Source organism: Colossoma macropomum, unplaced genomic scaffold, assembly GCF_904425465.1.
Source record: "Colossoma macropomum unplaced genomic scaffold, Colossoma_macropomum, whole genome shotgun sequence".
NCBI lineage: Eukaryota > Metazoa > Chordata > Actinopteri > Characiformes > Serrasalmidae > Colossoma > Colossoma macropomum.
The window spans coordinates 1,324,016-1,344,558 of NW_023494803.1; the positions used below are offsets into that span (position 1 = coordinate 1,324,016).

The following is a 20,543-nucleotide window of genomic DNA, read 5'->3' on the forward strand; positions in this document are numbered from 1 at the left end:
GCAGACATGCATTAGGCATCAGCCGTAAGACGTGCTCATACTTTTTCAGTCAGGCTGCGAAAGCTTATGAAAGAGTGTTTCTCTCCCTCTGGACATGTTCACATCTCACAACGACAGGGTCATGAAAGAAGCCCGTGGAGCCAAACAAGTGCAGGACATAGAAAGTGCTGAAGATTGTTTTGTGAAAGTTGACCGGAATAAAAATTGACCTTTCTTACTTTGTTTTACTTTGTTTTTTTTCTTCCTTTCGCTCAAATCAAGCACGATTCATCTCCTCCACCCGCTTCGAGGCGAGTTGTCCTCCATGATAGACATCCAAGTCTGACTCAGTATTTATTTTGGACTGTCTGATTTTTCATAATCCAATCAAATCCTGATGGATGGAATCATGGAATTGGATAAAGTGAAGGAGGAAAATGCATTTTCATTTCCAATTCATTAAGGCTGGGCGATAAAACGATAACGATAATTATCGCAATATAACTTTCACAGCGAGCGTCAGATATACTGCGGTTCACCCCATGTAGTATGTAGTGTGTAGTAGGGCTGGATATTATGAAACAGTCACGCTGTAGCATTTTATGCTTTTATTGAGAAATATTATGATATTTGACAAGCAAAAAAAGGAGTCTCACAGGTAGTCCTTTATAATGGAGTTAATTATCAAGCCAGCAGTGGAAAGGTTGTGCAGTTACATTATACTTGATCACCTTTTAAAGATAAACAAATAAATAAAATAGTAATTGTGCCATGTGCAAAAGTTTAAATGCCAGTCTGAACTCAGCACCCCATTCGGCCGATATCGCAGCCTGCAAACGCTTTTAGTAGCCAGTTAAGAGTCTTTCTGTTCTCATTTTAGTAATTTTCACCCTGTTTTCTTTCCAGAGCGCCTCTAGTTCTGCAGTATTCTTGCATGCACAGCAAGATGTACCCACAGATTTTGAGAAGTCAGGGAGCTGGATTTGGTGTTATGTTTTGGATCATTGTCCTGTGGAATGAGCCAGCCTCTCTTCGGTTTCAGTTTACAACTGACTAAAGTCTCACTTGCATCCAGCATTTGCTGTTATGTAGTGCTTCCTGTGACCCTAGCTGCCTCACAACCCTAACCTCTTTAACTCCTTGCGACCACCGGTGGTTTCAAAACGCGCTTTGTCATATTCTTTACTTTATAACTTTAATATTTTATAAGCTTCATTCAAAGGTGGGTGTGAGCTGTAACTGTCTTCTTTCCAGTTAAATTGATGGGTGATAATTTTAAAACTTTATAATAAAAGAAGCTGAACTCACATTTTATTATTATTTTTTTTTGTTTTCTACTGAAAGTCGACCCATCTTTCCACAAATCTGAGCTACAAACTGGATCTCAGATGGCGTCTCTTCAGTGATCTGCTCTGTAAAAATTACTTTTATAAAAAAATACAGAGAGCATCTAAGATTTTTGGCTTTCAGCAGTAAATTATAAGCATATAGCAATATGTGTATGATCATAAAACACTTTCTGTTAATTTGACGGGAAACAAAAATTTAGTTATTTCATGCAGTTACTGAATAATTTGCATTATGATTTGGGCATGAAAATTCATTTGGAAAAACCAAAATATACCCACAAATATAAGAGGCTAAAGAACAGTCGATTCACCCCCATGCTTAACAGCTGGCAAGGTGTACTTTTCATCAAATGCTGTTACTTTTTCTCTCCAGTTGTCCGCTGGTGATTGTGGCAAAATAGTTTCATTTTTAGAGCACTTCTTCCTTCTTATCAAAACCGCAGTCAAAAGTATAACACAGCACATTTCTGTCTGCTGTTCAGCCGATTCTGTTTTAATTTAGCAGATAGAATAAGCAGCGCTGGCTGAAGGGATGAGCTGCATTTAACTGCTGGCCTAAACAGCTCAGCTGTACTAAATGGTTATCAGGGCTGCTTGTACACAGACCAGCCCAGATGATGTAATTTTTTTTTCTCCAGGTTTTTGCCTCCCATCCACACAAAAACAGATCTTTAGGTCACTAAGGTTTTTAAAATCAGTTTTTTTAGTATTTGACTGTGTATATTTGAAAATGCAGACTTTACACCCAAGGTTACTGCCATCTTGTGTGTTGAGCTGCTTTAGGTCTCTTTATCTGACACAGCTGATCATCTGTAATATCATATTTTCATCACATGATGTTACTGACCACACAGAAGCGATTCAATTTTAAAATTATTATTAGAGAAGACATACAAAAAAGTAGCCCATCTTATACTTGGATATGTTGTTCCTTTATTTTGCACCTTTCAGGAGCAAGACAGAGTCTATTGCTGTGCCCTTTCAAAACATTCTGACCTCCTCCTTGTTTCTACGCTCATTGTCCATTTTATCAGTTCCACTTACTATATAGGTGCACTTTGTAGTTCTACAGTTACAGACTGTAGTCCATCTGGTGCTCTCTTACCCTGTTCTTCAGTGGTCAGGACCCCAATGGACCCTCACAGAGCAGGTACTGTTTGGGTGGTGGATCATTCTCAGCACTGCAGTAACACTGACATGGTGGTGGTGTGTTAGTGTGTGTTGTGCTGGTCTGAGTGGATCAGACACAGCAGTGCTGCTGGAGTTTTAAAACACCTCAATGTCACTGCTGGACTGAGAATAGTCCACCAACCAAAAATATCCAACCAACAGCGTCCTGTGGGCAGCGTCCTGTGACCACTGATGAAGGACTAGAGGATGACCAACACAAACTGTGCAGTAGCAGATGAGCTATCGTCTCTGACTTTACATCTACAAGGTGGACTGACAAGGTAGTTGTGTCTAATAGAGTGGACAGTGAGTGGACACAGTGTTTAAAAACTCCAGTAGTACTGCTGTGTCTGATCCACTCAGACCAGCACAGCACACACTAACACACCACCACCACGTCAGTATTACTGCAGTGCTGAGAATGATCCACCACCCAAATAGTACCTGCTCTGTGAGGGTCCATGGGGGTCCTGACCACTGAAGAACAGGGTAAAATGGGGCTAACAAAGTATGCAGAGAAAAGGAAGTTGTGTGCACTTCTTTTTGCTTCAATAAATGAGCACCTGGTGTACCCAACTGTTTTACTGAACCCTTGATAGTGTTTGATTTAACGATCGGTCAGCATTACTTTTTAACAAGACTTATATTTGACTGTCAGATCATGTAAATGCCTTGATTTAGCCCAACATCCAAACAACTGTGTTTAGTCAGGATGCCCGTAGCATATAAAACAAGAGTCAGCGATTGGTTAGAGGCTCTATTGCATTTTGCAATCCTAAGTTATATCAGTATTGCACAACTTTATGATGGAAAAAAATTCTGCCTCAATAAACTGGCTGTAAAAATTGCAATATTATCAATATTTTCACTAATACTGACAACAGCGGCTGATATTATCAGCCAAGCGATATACCAGTCAGGCTGGTATGGTGTCTTTGTTCATGGACAGTCAAACCTGTATGGTTTCATGGACACTGCTGCTCTGCAACTGTTGTACAGTTGAAGCTGGACTTGTAGTGGCTCAAAGTGCTTGATTTGTCTAAGACTGACAAGTTATTTATAAATGTACAATCTGAACAATAACTGTGGATTTCTCTCTTGAACTTCTTACTCCTAATGATCACACATTTGTAGTCATGCCACCATGGCTCACTGTGTTCTCCACTCCTGCTGGTTCGCTCCACTGAAGCGTCTGGAACACAATTGCCCTGCTTTCACTGACAGCTCCTCTGATATGATTTGCACTTGCTTGACCTGGTCAAAAGCCTGCTATGACCTGCGGTGACAGGCCCAGTTTTACATCAGACCTGCGCATTGAGGTCAGGCATGTAGACTGAGCTGTGAAGTCAAACTGAATCTCCCTTTCAAGGCGCTGCCCATCAAGTCTCATTAGTTCTGGTGGTCAACAAACAGGAATATAACTCTAATGTGACGGTATACAGTGTGTTGTCTGATCTCTGCTAAGATCCATCCACACATTTAAAGACACATCATTACATATGGACCTACAATGACCCCATACACTATTTAGGCACTTTAAGCTTTTTAAGCAGTAATAAACTTTAGGTTACATCATAAAATGTTTAAAAAAAATGAAATTTGTTTCAGAGAAAAACACTTTTAGTGCAACAGACTGATGGTCGACTCTTTGTGTGGAGAAAGCCTGAAGAAGATCTCCAACTAGACTGCACTAAAAACACAGAGGTGAAAACGTCAGAGCTTGGGGCTGTTTTGCTTATAAAGAGGGCCATTCCAAAAGCTTCAGCTTGCATTTCAGAAAGTAGCTCATGGGGCTTTTCAGCTTTTCATAAAGTAGCTCAAAGGGGATTTTGAGGTATGTTTTGGATCATTGTCCTGTTGTAGAAGCCAGCCTCTTTTAACAATTATAATAATAATAATAATAATAATTTTTATTTATATAGCACTTTTCATGCCAGTGGCAGCTCATAGTGCTTTACAGACAGGTGATAAAACATACTAGAAATCATGAGTATTTATTTAGAATTAGAAGAAAATGAAACAGATCAAATTGGAAGATAAAAACCACGAGATGTAGAGTTTTAATTAAATGCTAATTTAAAGAGATCCGTTTTTAGATGCTTCTTAAAAGTGAGCCCTGAGCTTGACTGTCTAATAAAAGGTGAACTGAGCTCCACAGTTTAGAAGCAGAATAACTGAAAGAGTCTCTCCATGTTTTCTGTATTTTACTGAGGGTATTTGTAGAAGGTCAGTATCTGCAGATCTTGGGTTCCATGCTGGAACATAAACAGACAGACACTTTGTGATGTAAGCGGTGCTTTAAGGTCATTTAGAGTCTTAAAGACTAGAGCAGAGCTTTAAAGTCTATCCTGAACGATACAGGCAGCCAGTGCAGCTCTTTTAAAGCAGGACTGATCTGATCTCTCTGTGTTTTTGTTAGGATGCTGCTGCGTTTTGTCCGAGTTGTAAAGGATGTATTGTTTTCTTAGGAAGTCCAGTAAGAAGATCATTACAGTGATCAACTCTGCTGTAACAAATGCATGAACAAGTTTCTCTGCGTCGCTCTGAGAGAGAAAAGGCAGATCTTTAGTGATGTTTCTCAAATGATAAGCTGCTTTAGTGACCGTGTTTACATGCAGACAAAACAGAGCTCAGAGTCTGAGATCACACCCAGGTTTCTTACTGCAGGTTTGGTATACGAAGCTAAAGTTTCTCATAAATCATTTTTCTCTGAGTTTCTGTATCAACAATCAGTATTTCAGTTTTTTCACGATTTAATTGTAGAACATTTTGCGACATCCACCGAGAAATACCTGACACAGCCGGTCAGTCTGTCTACAGAGTCTTCATCTTCTGAAGGAATAGAAATGTATAATTGGGTGTCGTCAGCATAGCTATGAAAATTGAAGTTATGGTTCCTAATGACATCACCTAGAGGTAGCGTGTACAAGAGAGCAAAGGCCCTAAGACTGAACCTTGAGGGACTCCACAAGAAATGGCAAATCTTTTTGATAAATGATTTCCAAGTGAAACGATGAACTGCCTATTACTTAAATATGACTTAAACCGTTCTAAAACTGTGCCCAAGAGACCGACCCAGCATTCAAGACACTGGATTAAAATCTTGTGGTCAACAGTATCATAAGCTGCACTAAGATCTAAAAACCAGCTCCAGCTTCTTGACTGACTCATATTTGCTTCTATATTTTGCTGATAGTGGAATCCAGTCTTTCATCTACCTGTGTAGAGTTACCTGTGCCATTGGTGGCCACACAACCCCAAAGGATAATAGAACCACTCCTAGCTTAACAGTTTGCAAGGTGTTCTTTTCATCAAATGCTGCTCCTTTTTTCCCCCCACACAAACATAGCTTTGCTGATTGTGGCTAAACAGTTTTTTTTTATTTCATCAGTTAACAAAACTTGTTTACTAAAAGCCTCTGGTTTATCTAGATGTTGTTTATGCAAAGTAAATAAAGTAACCGTGCCCATAAAATTTGCAAATGTTATTGCTCATACAGATTTATATAGATTTGCAGATTTACTTCTTTCCACTTTAATAATCAAAATATGCAATTTTGCGTGGGGCCCCAGACTTTTGCATAACAGTGTATAGTGCCCTCCAGAATTATTGCCATCTTTTATTATAGATTAGCAAAGATGGCTATAAGTGTCTTTTGTTTTAGTCATCTTGATCTTACATTTAACTAATTTCACCTCACTAAAATTTCTCATATATTTTTCAGTGAAAGACAGAGATGTGGACAAAATACTGCACTTATTGCTGCATATTTGTGATGGCAAAACATGTTGATTAATCAGTATTATGAAACAGCCTGCACTATTTTAACCAGAATAATTTATGTGTGGGTGACATTAGTACTTTGAATTATTCACTGAAACACTTTGTGGTTGGTCAGGATGCTCACAGTAAACAACTTTGGTGATATCAGTATTATAAAGTCCAGTATTGCAATTATGATTAACAAAAATACATCGCAAAACCCTGATGTAAGATCACACTGGTACAAAAACTACAAAGACCGTTTTTCATGCCCTTTCTCTCTCATTTTTATGAAGAGTGCAAGGAATTTTGAAGGGCACTGTAACCCTAGATTTGGGACGTTATCCCATTATCAGGGAAGTATATTCCTGTATACCGTATCACATACACCATACTGTGCTTAGGTTATGAGTTATATCATATTTTGCCTCTACAACGTTTTACCTGCCACAATGACAGCGGAGGCAGAAATAAGTCGACTACCTCGCGCTGTGGTCAGTAATAAAGAGCATGGGTGTATTCAGTGGCTCAGAATTGCCTGGCATGACTGTAGATAATTAGTATTTAATGGCAGCACTTAACCTCAACCTTGTGTGGGTTGCGAGACACTCAGTTACACCTACTATGTATAAAATACTCTATACCTCATAATCCTCAGATGAACATGAATGAACACTGGGGATTTTGCCACATGGGATGTAGCATAACACAAACATTTGTTTTATTGGTTATTATTACATCTCTGGATTACTTTTTATCCTCTCTAATGTTTCCATTCGAGAACTCTCTGATTGTTCCATCTGAAGATGTAAGAAGTCTCGGTCTGATTCTGGATGGCCAGTTACCGTTCACAGCTTATATCGTGAACCTGACTCGGTCCTGCAGGTTTCTCCTGTACAAAATTTGGAGGATCCGATCCTTCCTCACTCGAGAGGCCACCCAGGTGCTCATTCAGTCTTTTGTCATCTCAAGGCTTGACTACTGCAACTCGCTCTTGGCTGGTCTTCCTATGCGGCCATCAAGCCTCTGCAACTCATCCAGAATGCAGCAGCTCGGCTCGTCTTCAATTTTCGTAAGTTCAGCCACGTCTCTCCACTGCTGGGCTCCCTTCACTGGCTTCCTGTAACTGCATCAGATTTAAAACCCTACAAAGCCAAAAATGGACCAGCCCCTCCCTCCCTGATGGCAGTGGTCAAAACTTGAACTGTGCCTCAAGCTTCAAGTACAGCTCAGCTCAACCCGCCATCCTTCAAGACGTGTGGAAGACGAGCATCAAGACTTTTCTCTGTCCTGGAGTCCAGGTGGTGGAACGAACTCCCACTGGCTGTCTGAACAGCAGAGTCTCTCGCTGTCTTCAAACGCAGACTGAAGACCGTCTCTTTATACAGCACTTAAATGAGCACTGAGTTCTTTCTCTGGGTATCAACATGGGGTTTTGTTTCTAGCGGTATCTGAGCTCAGGACTGGCTTTCTCTCTAACCTGTTTGTAACTATCAAAGATACTTTCTCTAGGTAGATAAAGCACTTTTTGTAAGTGTCACTGGATACGAGCGTCTGCTAAATGCTGTAAATGTAAATGTTTCCATTCTCCTCCATTTCTCTAGGGCATGATCATCTACGTCTGTCATATCCAGAGTGAACAAGACAATGTTTGGAGGAAGTACTCTATCCTGAACTGAAAAGAGGAAGTGACTGGACAGATCATGAAGCCAGCAGACTTTTCAGACTAGTGCCCAATCAGAACTAGTGTGCAGAAAGCTGCTATGGACTAAGACGTTGACTCCAGAAGACACATCTCCGGTTTGGACCACCTCTGTGAGTACACCTGTCTGTGAGGGCATTCGGGCCTGGAAGATATGAAACTGTTAAGATAAATACTGATAACCAGTGTTAAGGAGCTAAAAATTCCAATGACTGATCAAATACTGCCTGACAATGCAGTCAAAAATGAAACACCTCCAGTATTTTTAGTTAAACAGCGCTTTACTGCCGGATCATCAGTTGTCGAATAGGGATGGGCAATCAACTGTCTATAAAAGTTAATGGGAAATGTATATAAATTGGAACGTCGACTGCAAGCCAGGCCTTCTCATCAAATATCAGTGCCTGACCTCACAAATGCTCTTTTGACTGAATGGGCACAAATTCCTGCAGACACACTCCAACATCTTGTGGAAAGCTTTCCTAGAAGAGTAGAGGATGTTATAGCCACGAAGTGGGGACCAACTCTATATTAATGCTTATAGTATTGGAATGGTACCTAACATAGATGACACTGTCCTAGAAACACAGTCGAACTGGTTATACACTCTTTGTGCTGCAGGCAGATATCGTGCTTGTACAGCTAAGTGGCCACAAACTGACATTCGCAATTTTGTTCGTTTATAGCAGATTAATTACAGTTTCATGGCCAAATTAAAGAGGCAATGACATACAACCACAACTTTTACTGAATTGCGCTTTGTTCTTTTATTTGACAAATGTGTTTTCTCCTGCGTCCACTTCAATGTAAGGGAACGAAACAATAAAGCAAAGAAAAAATATCTCCCCACCCAAACCAGTTTAACCTTCACTGCGTGCATTTTTTCTCACCCGAACAGGAGGACAATTGGTGCTTTATCGGCTAATGTTTCATCGGCTAGGTGCGGATAAATCTGCTAGGTCTCAATATTGAGATCTCAGTATCAATATTATTGGACGGGCCCAAGGGAGCATGTGTTTCAGTGAATGTATGCGTGTGTTTACACCATGTCTTTGCTTGCATCAGCCTTCATTTGCTTCACCTAATGCCAGTTCCATGAAATAACTGAGGCCTTTTCCACTCCAGGTTTTGACAGGATTACTGAAGCCCAGGATTGTGTGTGTTATTTATTTTTTGCTATTTGGGCTCTATTTCCACAGCAGCTTTAAGCACAGATGGCAGCAGGATCAGTGTTTACCTTTTTAAATCGCATTTGATGTTAGAGAAACCTGGATACGCACTAATGCCAATTTGATGACAAGTGCAGAGTCATCCAGGCAAAATGCATATCAAAGCACCGACAAAACTCCAGCACACCACTGCGGTGTGCTGAGAATGATCCACCACCCAAATAGTACCTGCTCTGTGAGGGTCCATGGGGGTCCTGACCACTGAAGAACAGGGTAAAAAGGGGCTAACAAAGTATCAGAGAAACAGATGGAGCTGATAAAATGGACAATAAGTGTAGAAACAAGGAGGTGGTCAGAATGTTATGCCTGATCGGTGTTTTTATATATATATATATATATATGCACTAAATGGACAAAAGTATTGAGACACCCCTCCTAGTTATTTAGTTGATTTATATGTTATGTTATAAATGGTTATATAAACACACGTACAAGTTCTAGCTACTGGAGCATATATGTTTTATTTGTGACATAGAAAACTAAAATAACCAAAATGAAATAGACTTAAAAAGTTGAGTAGATAGAGTTAGTATTCGTATCTTGGCATTCTGTATCTGCTGAGACTTAAGGATTAGAAGGGAAAAGTGGCATCAGTCCATCCCTAGTTAAAATATTGGAAAAACTATGGCAGGGTACTATTTGACACTTTCCCCCATTTATTTTTATTTACAACGTTAGGTAAATGTGACCAACTTGCGTATTTAAAATTCGCATTGGAAAAAAATGATGGGACTTTTTTTTAATCTTGGAGAAGACCTAGTAATTTGATTTTAAGACCCGTAGACCAGAGGATGGCTATCAGAATTGTGCATTCACAGATGGGCTACAGTCTGAAGGTGTTTCTAATAAAGTGGCCAGTTGGTGTATAGATATAGGCTAAGCTTAATCCATGTTTAGGAAATCAGCCCAAATTTTCGTTTCTGTTTTCAGCCACTCTCAAATGAACAGCAGACCACAGCTCATTTGGCCCGTCCTTTCTGGCCACCTGGAACAGCGGGAACATTTCAGTGCCAACCTCTACTCATCTAAATTGCCAGCACTATCAATAGACGTTCAGTGCTTGTTGTACTCTAACGAAAGTAGAACCCTTTGAGCGCAGACTCTCTCGTTCAGCTTGCTTTCTTTAGCCACAAGACAAAAGGAACTTGAGAGTACCGAAGTGACTGTGGCAATGAAAAGAGTTTTTTTTAGCATGCAGGACTTCAGTGAAAGGAATGTCTTAATGACAAACCTACATTCACATAAACTTTATTCAGATATACACATGAATTCATATATTCTTTCATATTTCAAGACGTGTGTTCTGTCCTAGTTTTTGTGGCTCCTAGCTACTGCTTATAACAATATAGCTACTACTTATAACATGTGGAGCATCCAGTGCGTCTCTGGAGACGACACATCTCTCTGGAGACGGTCTATGAATAGCTATATGAAATTAAAGGCTAATTTTAGAGGCTTATTGGCTTGAAAAAGGGGGTTACATTAATCTCTAATGGGTTGTCCTTTCACGTGTGTTTCCTTATGTAGCCCATATAGAGATTTGAAACCCTTCATGGATAAAGCGGTTGATTATAGTATGATCATTGACCTTGAACCAACAGGGATTTTCCCACATTCCCACACACTGATCAGGCATAACATTCTGACCACCTCCTTGTTTCTACGCTCATTGTCCATTTTATCAGCTCCACTTACTATATAGGTGCACTTTGTAGTTCTACAGTTACAGACTGTAGTCCATCTGTTTCTCTGATACTTTGTTAGCCCCCTTTTACCCTGTTCTTCAGTGGTCAGGACCCCCATGGACCCTCACAGAGCAGGTACTATTTGGGTGGTGGATCGTTCTCAGCACTGCAGTAACACTGACGTGGTGGTGGTGTGTTAGTGTGTGTTGTGCTGGTACGAGTGGATCAGACACAGCAGTGCTGCTGGAGTTTTTAAACACCTCAGTGTCGCTGCTGGACTGAGAATAGTCCACCAACCAAAACCTGGGGTGGTCAGGAAAAAAGCATTTAACAGAAATTGAAACAGAAGCCTCAACAACTGTAGATAATCTCAGACATATTCAGGTTTTAGTGGCCACTCTTTGCATTTATTACAGCTTTCAGTCTTTTCAGGTGACTTGCTTTCAAAGAAATCTGTTGTTGAAGTTGAATTAATCCCAACGCGTTCAGTGATGTTGTGGTCTGGATTCTGTGGTGGTCAGTGCAGATTTTCTCCCTTTGCACAGTAACGGCTCCTTGACAGCTACACATCCTTTCAGACCCATAGTGTTGTCTTCTCACAGTGGAACGATAAACAAACATCTGGTGACTGTTTTGGTGGTCTACCATGTCTTGCACCTTTTTTTTCAAAGTCATTTTCACTCTGTTAATGGTTTTAGGACTCCAGTTTTTAAAACGTCTTCTGTATTTTTCACTTATTTTCTTTCGACTTTGCTCTTTATTTAAATTCACTAAATCTGTTTAAATAGATTTCTTATTCGCTGCTGTCGGAACAAAGCCTTGTATGTCCATTTTTGTCGTTTTTCAGTTTGTTGCCCTTTACATTGTGTGAAAATTTCATGATGAATGGACCAAAATAAATGGCCTAAAATTACTTGGAAAAAAGTCTGGTTCCATTGACTTACATTAAAAGTAGAGTATGTTTTTTCCTTCTCCTGTAAAGTTACCATTTTTGAGATATGAGGTTTTCTTCCGACAAAAGCGATATATTTAATCACATCAGAGATATTTCCTGAAAAACGAATAACGTACTTAATGGCTCTTTTGTCTGGAAATCAGTGAAAGTGTGGTCACTGACTTTTGCACAGTACTTACTTGAGACATGGCAGTTTAATAAACTTTACTTGCCTTGTTTTCTTCAATTTTGCAGTCATGATGGTCCTGTTTCTGGTGGCGACAAATCTCATATCAAACATCTCCTCACATGCGAACCGGACCTCAGGTATGTCCAGGTCCGTAACTGCTGAAGACTGACTGCCCACATGAACAATCCAGAGTGAAGCTTTCTCTCTTTTTCTCCTCAGAGCCGCCTGCTCCTCAGGGTTCACACGTCCTGCCCTCTGCCCTTGTTATCTCCCTCCTCCTCATCATCTTAATCCTCCTCACGGTCTACCTGCTCAGGTGGGGAACACATACAAAGGCACATGTCCTGCTTGAGTTAGTGTTGGCGACACAATCTCAAAATCAGGGTCTACACTGGGGCCTGACATACGACAGTCTGTCACCAATACTGACACTGAACACAGAGCTTTACTCACTGACTCTGGTAACACTGTACTTTGAGTACTGTGTATAACATGGACATAATTAGGCCATAAACATGTCATGGTAGATGCCATATGCTGTCATGAATTGTCATATCACATTTTGTGTCATGTTACTATTATTACCACTAATATATATATATATATATATATATATATATATATATATATATATATATATATATATATTTACACACACACACACTATATATGTATGTGTGTGTGTGTGTGTGTGTGTGTGTGTGTGTATATATATATATATATGGAACTAAACCTTGTATCTTGAAAATGACAACTTTACACAAGAAACAAAAACATAATTTACTTGTAATGTAAGTCAATGGAACCAGACTTTTTTCCAAGTAAATTTGGGTCGTTTCTTTTTCATTCATCATGAAATTTACACACAATGTAAAGGACAAGAGGCATTTTCAGATTATGTCAAAGGCTGAAAAATAACAGCAGTATTTTATACATACATATTTTTACATACAGTAAAAATATATACATAAAGTATTTTTACACCAGATTTTTTTTTTTCTTAAGTCATTTTGGGTCGTTTCTTTTAGTCCATTCATCATGAAATTTACATAGATTGTAAAGAGTGACAGACATTTTCAAATTATGTTAAAAACTGAAAACCATAAATTGTGCTATAAATTTTGCACAGGCCAAATTTTGTTTTATTCTTTCCAATGTGTTAAATTCTGTGAATAAATAGCAGTTGTGCATTAAAATCTGTAGAGAATGTGTAACTTATTTTTGCTTAGAAAATCAACAAAATGTCATTTTAGCATGGGGCGGCCAAACTTTTGCATATGACAGCATATAGGAATAGATAAATCATGATGTATTATTTATCCTTCAATAAATTCTTGTTGGAATACTTGTAATATCAAATACAACATCTAACAGTCCGTCTTGTTGTATGGATTATTTAAATGCATTGTATAATTGTTATTGCATATAATAAAATAAAAATAATAAATGCGAAAAGTCATTCCAAACTTCTGAACAGTTGAATACATGTGTACATGTTCATGTATGTTTGTAGAATTCATAATCGCAGCCCATAGATTCACATAAGTGCTGTAGATAAACAGTGTCGGTTTAAATGAAGGGAGATCTGGCCTCATATTCATAAAGCCTCTGCGGGTCAGAGTGCTGATCTAGGATAACGGGGTCGTCCTAAATGAGAGAAATCTGACGCTAGATCAGAACTCCTGCTCTGAGAAGCCTTATGAATATGGGCCGTGGTCTGCCTCTCAGTTAGACACTGTTATTGGGGTCGCTTTCATTTGAATTCACTCAGTTTAATCTCTGTTCAGTCGGCCCAGATGAGGAGCTCAAATTCCACTCATGACTGATGTTCACTGATACATTTTTAAGCAGATTTTCCAGATTTCAGTTATAGAACTTATCAGCTGAACCGATGGAATTGAACTCCTGACCCGTTTAAACACTACTCCATGCTGTGTGTGCTTAATGTTGTGCTTCTGTACTGGGGGTTTAAAGAAAACACTGTTGTGTAGGGGGTGTGTATGTTGCCCTGCCCAGCTATTCCAACAGCTGTTTGTGCAATAAACTGGGAGGCAGTTGTGCTAGCTGGTCAAACAGTCATTACCTCTCAGCTGCTCTGTGGAGTCAGAGCTGTAGGCTGTCTCCCATGAGAAAGAACAGCTTTAGATGGTGTGTTTAGACGGCCATTTACTACAAGCTCTTTCATTCTAAGAGATTTGTTGTTGTCTTCTGATTTGTGCATTTGTCTCATAGGTTCAGGCACCAAAGGAAGGATCTTGTCACCTCGGTGGACAAAAAGTTACCCAATGGCTTCTTGGAAGATCAAGGTAGGTTCAACGTCCTCACTTCAGAGCCGATTTTAGCTTTACAAGAAACAACATTGCTTAAGGCCAAGTCACACTAGCATTTCACTGCTGATCTCCGGAAAAGTAACTTTACAGGAGAAAGAAAAAACGTGCTTTATTTTAATGTAAGTCAGTGGAACCAGACATTCTGAACCAGATCTTTTCATGTCATTTTGGGTCGTTTCTTTGGGCCCATTCATCATGAAATGTACACACAATGGAAAAGACAACAGGATTTTTCAGACTAGGTCAAAACTGAAAAACGACAAAAATGGAGATATGAGTTGTTCCGACAGCAGCGATTTGCAAGTGAAATTAGATTAATTTCAACAGGCCTCTGAAGTTGCGTCGTCATTCTGTACCGTTTGTTTGGAAGTCTGGGTGTAAGCTGTTTTTTTTTTTTTTCTATGAGAAAAATGAATACAGGTTTAATGGCTACGGATAGATAGATGGATGGATAGACGGATAGATAGACAGATAGATAAACAGATGAATACAGAGAAAAATGAATACAGGTTTAATGGCTACAGATAGATGGATAGATAGATAGATGGACAGATGGACAGATAGATGGATAGATGGACAGATGAAAACAGAAAAATGAATACAGGTTGAATGGTGACAGATGACCTTGTGACCTTATTTTAACCTCAGTGGTCTCCAACCCTGCTCCTGGAGATCAACTTTCCTGTAAATTTCACCTCCAACCCAAATCTAACACACCTCCTTCAGCTCCTCAAGGACTTCTGAAGGCAGTAGTTTGATGTATCAGGTTGGGTCTGTCAGGGTTTTAGCTGAAACCTGCAGGAAGGTAGATCTCCACACTCTCAGAAATAAAGGTGCTAGACTGTCACTGGGTCAGTGCCCCTCCTGTCACTAGGGTGGAACCCTCAAGGCTCCATCTCAGTACCTTTAGTCAGGGAACATAACTGAACCATAATCCACTGAAATGATATGTTCTAAGCTGTACTGACTCCACACACCCCGTCTCGTCTCCAGGCTTTTATTTTACTGTTCTGTTTAAAACATTCGGTTATGAAAAGGTACAAATACGAACTTTTCACCTGGAAACACTTATTTAAGGTTCACAATCAGACCTTAAAACCACTGTTGGAGCTTTGAGGGAACATTTACACTGTTTGTACCTCGATGAACGAAAAATGTACCTGGACAGAACCTTTATTAATAACAGTGCAGGAGTAGATTAAAAAATGATTAAAAAAAAAAAGTTAAATATTTAGACCATAAATATTAATAAGAATAGTATTATGATCAGTTTAAACTCAAGGCATTAATAAGTTAATAATAATAACCTCAATATCTACAAAATCATCATTTAGAGTACTTTCTGTTGAGGTGGTGTTTCCAAACCTCGACAACCCCCAAATTGTAACAATAATCCTTGAACATTTTTTTAGTGTTGTTTTTAAAGACCTTTTTGTTTTCTTTTAAAGTGGAAAGATTTAGATTTATTATGAGTTTAATTTTTAAATGTAAAAACTTTTCACACGTTTTCATGTCAATTAGGAAACACGTTAGTTTTAGTTCATAGATGGAGTCTTATTTTAGCCACGCCCCTGTATTTTAAAGCAGGAAGTGAGGCTGCATCCCTGTCCCTCATGGCCACATGAGCAGTAAGATCCCATTGTTTTGTAGTAAGTGTGCATTTTGACTCATCTGTGCAGTGAAACACCACATACACACTAGTGAACACACACACTAGGGGGCAGCGAGTGCACTTGCCCGGAGCGGTGGGCAGCCCTATCCACAGCGCCCAGGGAGCAGTTTGGGGTTAGGTGCTCAAGGGCACTTCAGTCACGTACTGTTGGCTCAGGGGATCAAGCCGGTGACCTTCCGAGCACAAGGCTGGTTCCCTAACCTCCAGCCCACTACTGCCCCCATTTAACATTAAGAATTGTCACTACTAATTAATAGTGAATAATAAAAATTATGATTTTTTTTGTGGGCTCCCGATTGACACGATCCCTGGTGATGCTACAGCCGTCCATGGCTGGGAGTCCAATAGAGCACAATTGGCCTCGCTCTCTGGGTGGGTAGGATGGCCCCCCGTCTTCCCCTATCCCTCAGTGCGATGCTAGTCAGCGCAGGCGTCTGTCAGCTGACATAACAGAACTGGTGGTTGGCGCTTTCCTCCCAGTTTGTTCAGCTGTCCAGTGACATTACATTAGCGGTTGTTTAAAAAGATGCAGTGGAGCTTCACAGGTCTCGGAGGAAGCCTGTGCTCGCTTTAGCCCTCCTAGCGCTGGTGGTATCATGTGACTGGGAGAGTCCTAACAAGTAGGTGGAACTGGATGCGACTAAATTGGGGAGAAAATAAGGAAAAAATAACAATTTCGTATGTAAAACTGTTCAAAGCTGTGTGTGCTAGTCATGGCTGGCGTTTTTGAATTGTGCTCAAATTTAGCTAAAATTGTCACTTCTGAAGCAGACCCTAGTTTGGATAGTGTTATGATTGTTTTAGTAGTGACAAAATGGAACGTGCATTTATTAATTTTAATACCATAATCATGATAAAGGTATAGGGTCCCTCAAAGCGAAAGGATTTTAGTCTAAATTCCGGGTCAGTTAAAAGTCTGAAATGTGTTTTCGAACCAGTTCGGTCGGATGATTCTTATAATTATGTTCACATTTGTGTTTTTACTGTTGATGGTTAGTGATGTAGCTGGCTTGCTAACGGCACCGAAATGGAGGTTTTTTCATGGCTAATGTTCCGGACGAGTCTCGGTCAGGCCTGTTTCACAAGGCAACATACTTTGCCTGTTTATCCTGCAGGCCAACATAGGAAACTATAGCATGCCTAGTTAGATAACAGTGAGTGATGTAATGACTCAGATTCACTTCTCATTTTGAGAGACATTGGGATGTGGAAGTAACACTAACATAGTTTGACTAGATAAGGGTGGCAGAAATAGAACGTCACAAGGCATTTTCACAGTAATACTTATATAATATAATATAATATATAATATACCTCAGTTAACACAGAGGAGCTCAGGGCCTAATACGGGGTAAAACGTCACAGAGATTTTTATAAAGGTAAACATGTCCAGTATTTTGCCCTTGTTTTTGTACCATAAAACTTCTTAATTTAAATGTTTTTGTTGACTGATGATTTATTGATGGATAGATAGATAGATAGATAGATAGATAGATAGACAGACAGAGAACTTTGCAGTTTCCCTTCGGTATCAATAGTGTTTCAGTAGCAACACACATAATTGCACATAAACTTACATACACTATGCAGACAATAAAAAATAGAAAATAAAAATAGACATAAGTTAAAGTACAAGAGAGTAGAAATAAAAGTATATCTATTTGCATATTTACATGGCATATAAGACAGATTTGTTGTATTTACATGATAGCAGGCACTGAGTGGTATGAGAGAGACTAAAAGCACAATCAGTATAATAAAAATTGTATATGTCACAAAATCTACAATTATGTTAATGTATTCGCCCTCTTGGCTGTAACATTGTACAGTATTGAAGCATTTACACAATTCATGGCGAGAGCTGGCCAGGCTAAAGTACAGCAGGGTTCGTTTTAACATGCTGCTACAGTTTAGCCCTCCAACGTAAACAGTTAGAGCATTAAATATTCCCCATATAGATTTAAAAGTTTTCTTCAATTTGCGCCCTAATTTAGTCGTCCCCAATTCCACCTCCTAGTTAGGACTCCCCCAATCACATGCCACCAGTGCTAGGAGGGCTAAAGCTAACACAGGTTTCCTCTGAGTCCTGTGAAGCTCCACCGCATCTTTTCAAACTGCTGCTAATGTAACGTCACTGTACAGCCGAACGCTCTGAGGAAAGCGCCAACCACCTGTTACGTCAGCTAACAGACGCCTGCGCTGACTAGCATCGCACTGAATGATGGGGGGAGACGGGGTGCCATCCTACCCACCCAGAGAGAGCGAGGCCAATTGTGCTCTATTGGACTCCCGGCTACAGACGGCTGTAGCATCACCAGGGATCGAACTCGCGATCTGCTGATGATCTCCTGATGATAGGACCAACGCTTAGACAGTTGCACCACTCGGGAGCAGAACAGTTCATTTTGGGAACGTTTTTATGCAAAGATTACTCAAAAACTTACTATAGATGTCGTGTTTTAGTGTATTGTGCTGATATTCACTATCCATGATGTCAAAACGGATTTGGCCAGTGTTTCACAGGTTCTCATTAATCACATTTATTTATTTTTAAGTATTTGTTTGAAAAGCTTGTCTGCTTTAAGTGACATAGAATAATTAAGCAATAGAACACTCAAGTTTGTGTGTTATCATGAAATAACATCACGGCTGTGATTTGGTCGCCGTAGATCATCACAGCCGTGATGTTGTTGGCGATAACACACTCCTCGAGTGTTCTATTGCTTTAATACAACAGTTAAATAAATAAAGTAATAAATTAATAAACTGGGCCGTGAACGCGGCGTTTAATATGTTTTAATGTTCGCAGTTCCTTCACCAAATTATAGTTCCTTAACAAGCAGCTTGTTGCTACGTCAGAGTAACGAGCTCCGCCCACTCGCTGCACAGTCTGCTGTAAGCCTCGCCTTTTGAAGTACTGAACCATAAAACTGACACAATATCAAGTTCAGCTCAGTTTTGTCAGTTTTTCCAGATCAGTATTAATGTTGTTTTGTTCCAGCCAGTCTGTAAAGCATCTTACAGCCCATTTAGTTTGGCGAACGGTGTTGGGTTCATTTCTGGCTGATTCCAGATTGTTCAGCTGTTCTTCTGTCACAGCTGCCGACTGAAAAGCTGCTCAGTGGTGACGACAGTTTGGGAATTTAGTGTCGTCTCATCTTCAGAGTCTGACCAAATCGGCTGTCGGTCAAATGTGACAGTGTCAGTTTTCTGTTTGTGGCAAAGTAAGAAGTAAAAATGTTCAAATGTCTTGAGCGTCTCCTACAGCTGTCAAAGTCGTTGCTTAGCAACGGCGTCTCAGCGGAGTGATATAGTGTTTGTGATGTTATGGAAAAATATCAGCACGGTTAGAACACTTTTCAACCAATCAGCTTTTAGTGACTGTTACAGTGACCCCCTCAGTCCATTACAGTGACCTCACTTATGGGGCACATTTTCACATTTGCACTCTTGGCTATAATGGTTATTTTATGCTTTCATTTGTGGCAGAGATGTGTCCCTTGCTTGAATAGAACATGATTAATGTTGCTCAAATGTTCCTAAACCAATTCAGCAAAAAACCAAAATGCTCTCTGCTACTCAGAAAAACATACTGTGACATAATTTTACATGATAATGATGTCATCACACTGCCCACCACTGGGACTAGGTGCGCCGTGAGGTATGGTTTATGATCAGCGCTCTCACTGTGTACAGGTTTATTTCGGTTTGAAGGAATCTTTTCTCTCTCACTCTCTCAGAACAGACAGTGGTGCTCCTCCCCCGCTCTCCCTCTCCATCGAAGCGTTTCTTCCCCATCCTGCTGGACTCCCTGGAGGAAGAGTTCCGCCTGCGCATGGCAGATGATGGCAAACTGTTCAGAGAGGAATTCAACGTACGAGCACATCTTCTCTGCTTCTCTCTTTCTCATCTTCCAGTGCTCACGACACCGTTAAAACTACAGCACTTCCACTGACTGACATTCGCCGCCTTGCTTTTCGTTTACAGTCTTTGCCTTGCGGTTTCGGCCGCGGCACATTCGAAGAGGCAAGTAGAGAGGAGAACAAAGACAAGAACAGATACCCGAACATACTGCCGTGTGAGTAACTAACACCAATACACACACCTCTCCTCCGAGACCTGTCCCATCCCCGAGTCCAGGAAATGATGTCACATGTTTTTGAAAACTCTTAATATTTTTGCAAAACAACTTTTTTTTCTTATTTCTGATACGATTCTGTAGTATATTTAGACGTACACCAAACTTAAGTCACAAATATATATTCGTGGAATTTTAATATCAGTATGCCCAGCTAATATTACCGAGGCCATTCTCAGAACCTCTATAGGGCTTGACTGGGGTGTAAGCAAGGTTTATGTTTATTATAAAACATTCAGTGATTATGAAAAACAGCTAGCTGTTTTGATTGCAAGCAAATTTGCGTTACATTTCCTCAGTCGTTTCCTTTTAAGGCATCTCTTGTCAACAATCACGTGTTTTGTTTTCTTACTGTATTTACTAATAACATGCTGGAATTGCTTATTTTAAAAATGATTTACTT

General features: G+C 39.9%; 1 protein-coding gene across 2 annotated transcripts in view; it reads left to right on the forward strand.

Annotated features, from left to right (window-relative positions):
- ptpreb (protein tyrosine phosphatase receptor type Eb) overlaps positions 1–20,543 on the forward strand; it is a 58,546-nt gene that overhangs the window by 13,671 nt on the left and 24,332 nt on the right. Inside the window, exons 2-7 of one of the 2 annotated variants that reach the window (XM_036592871.1) lie at positions 7,865–8,075; positions 12,066–12,137; positions 12,220–12,316; positions 14,233–14,306; positions 19,743–19,876; positions 19,990–20,080. In XM_036592871.1, coding sequence (XP_036448764.1) covers positions 12,068–12,137; positions 12,220–12,316; positions 14,233–14,306; positions 19,743–19,876; positions 19,990–20,080 — 466 coding nt within the window. In that variant the 5' untranslated portion in view covers positions 7,865–8,075; positions 12,066–12,067. Of the gene's footprint in view, positions 1–7,864; positions 8,076–12,065; positions 12,138–12,219; positions 12,317–14,088; positions 14,149–14,232; positions 14,307–19,742; positions 19,877–19,989; positions 20,081–20,543 lie in introns of those variants that run through there. The other variant, XM_036592872.1, reaches the window with a different exon arrangement.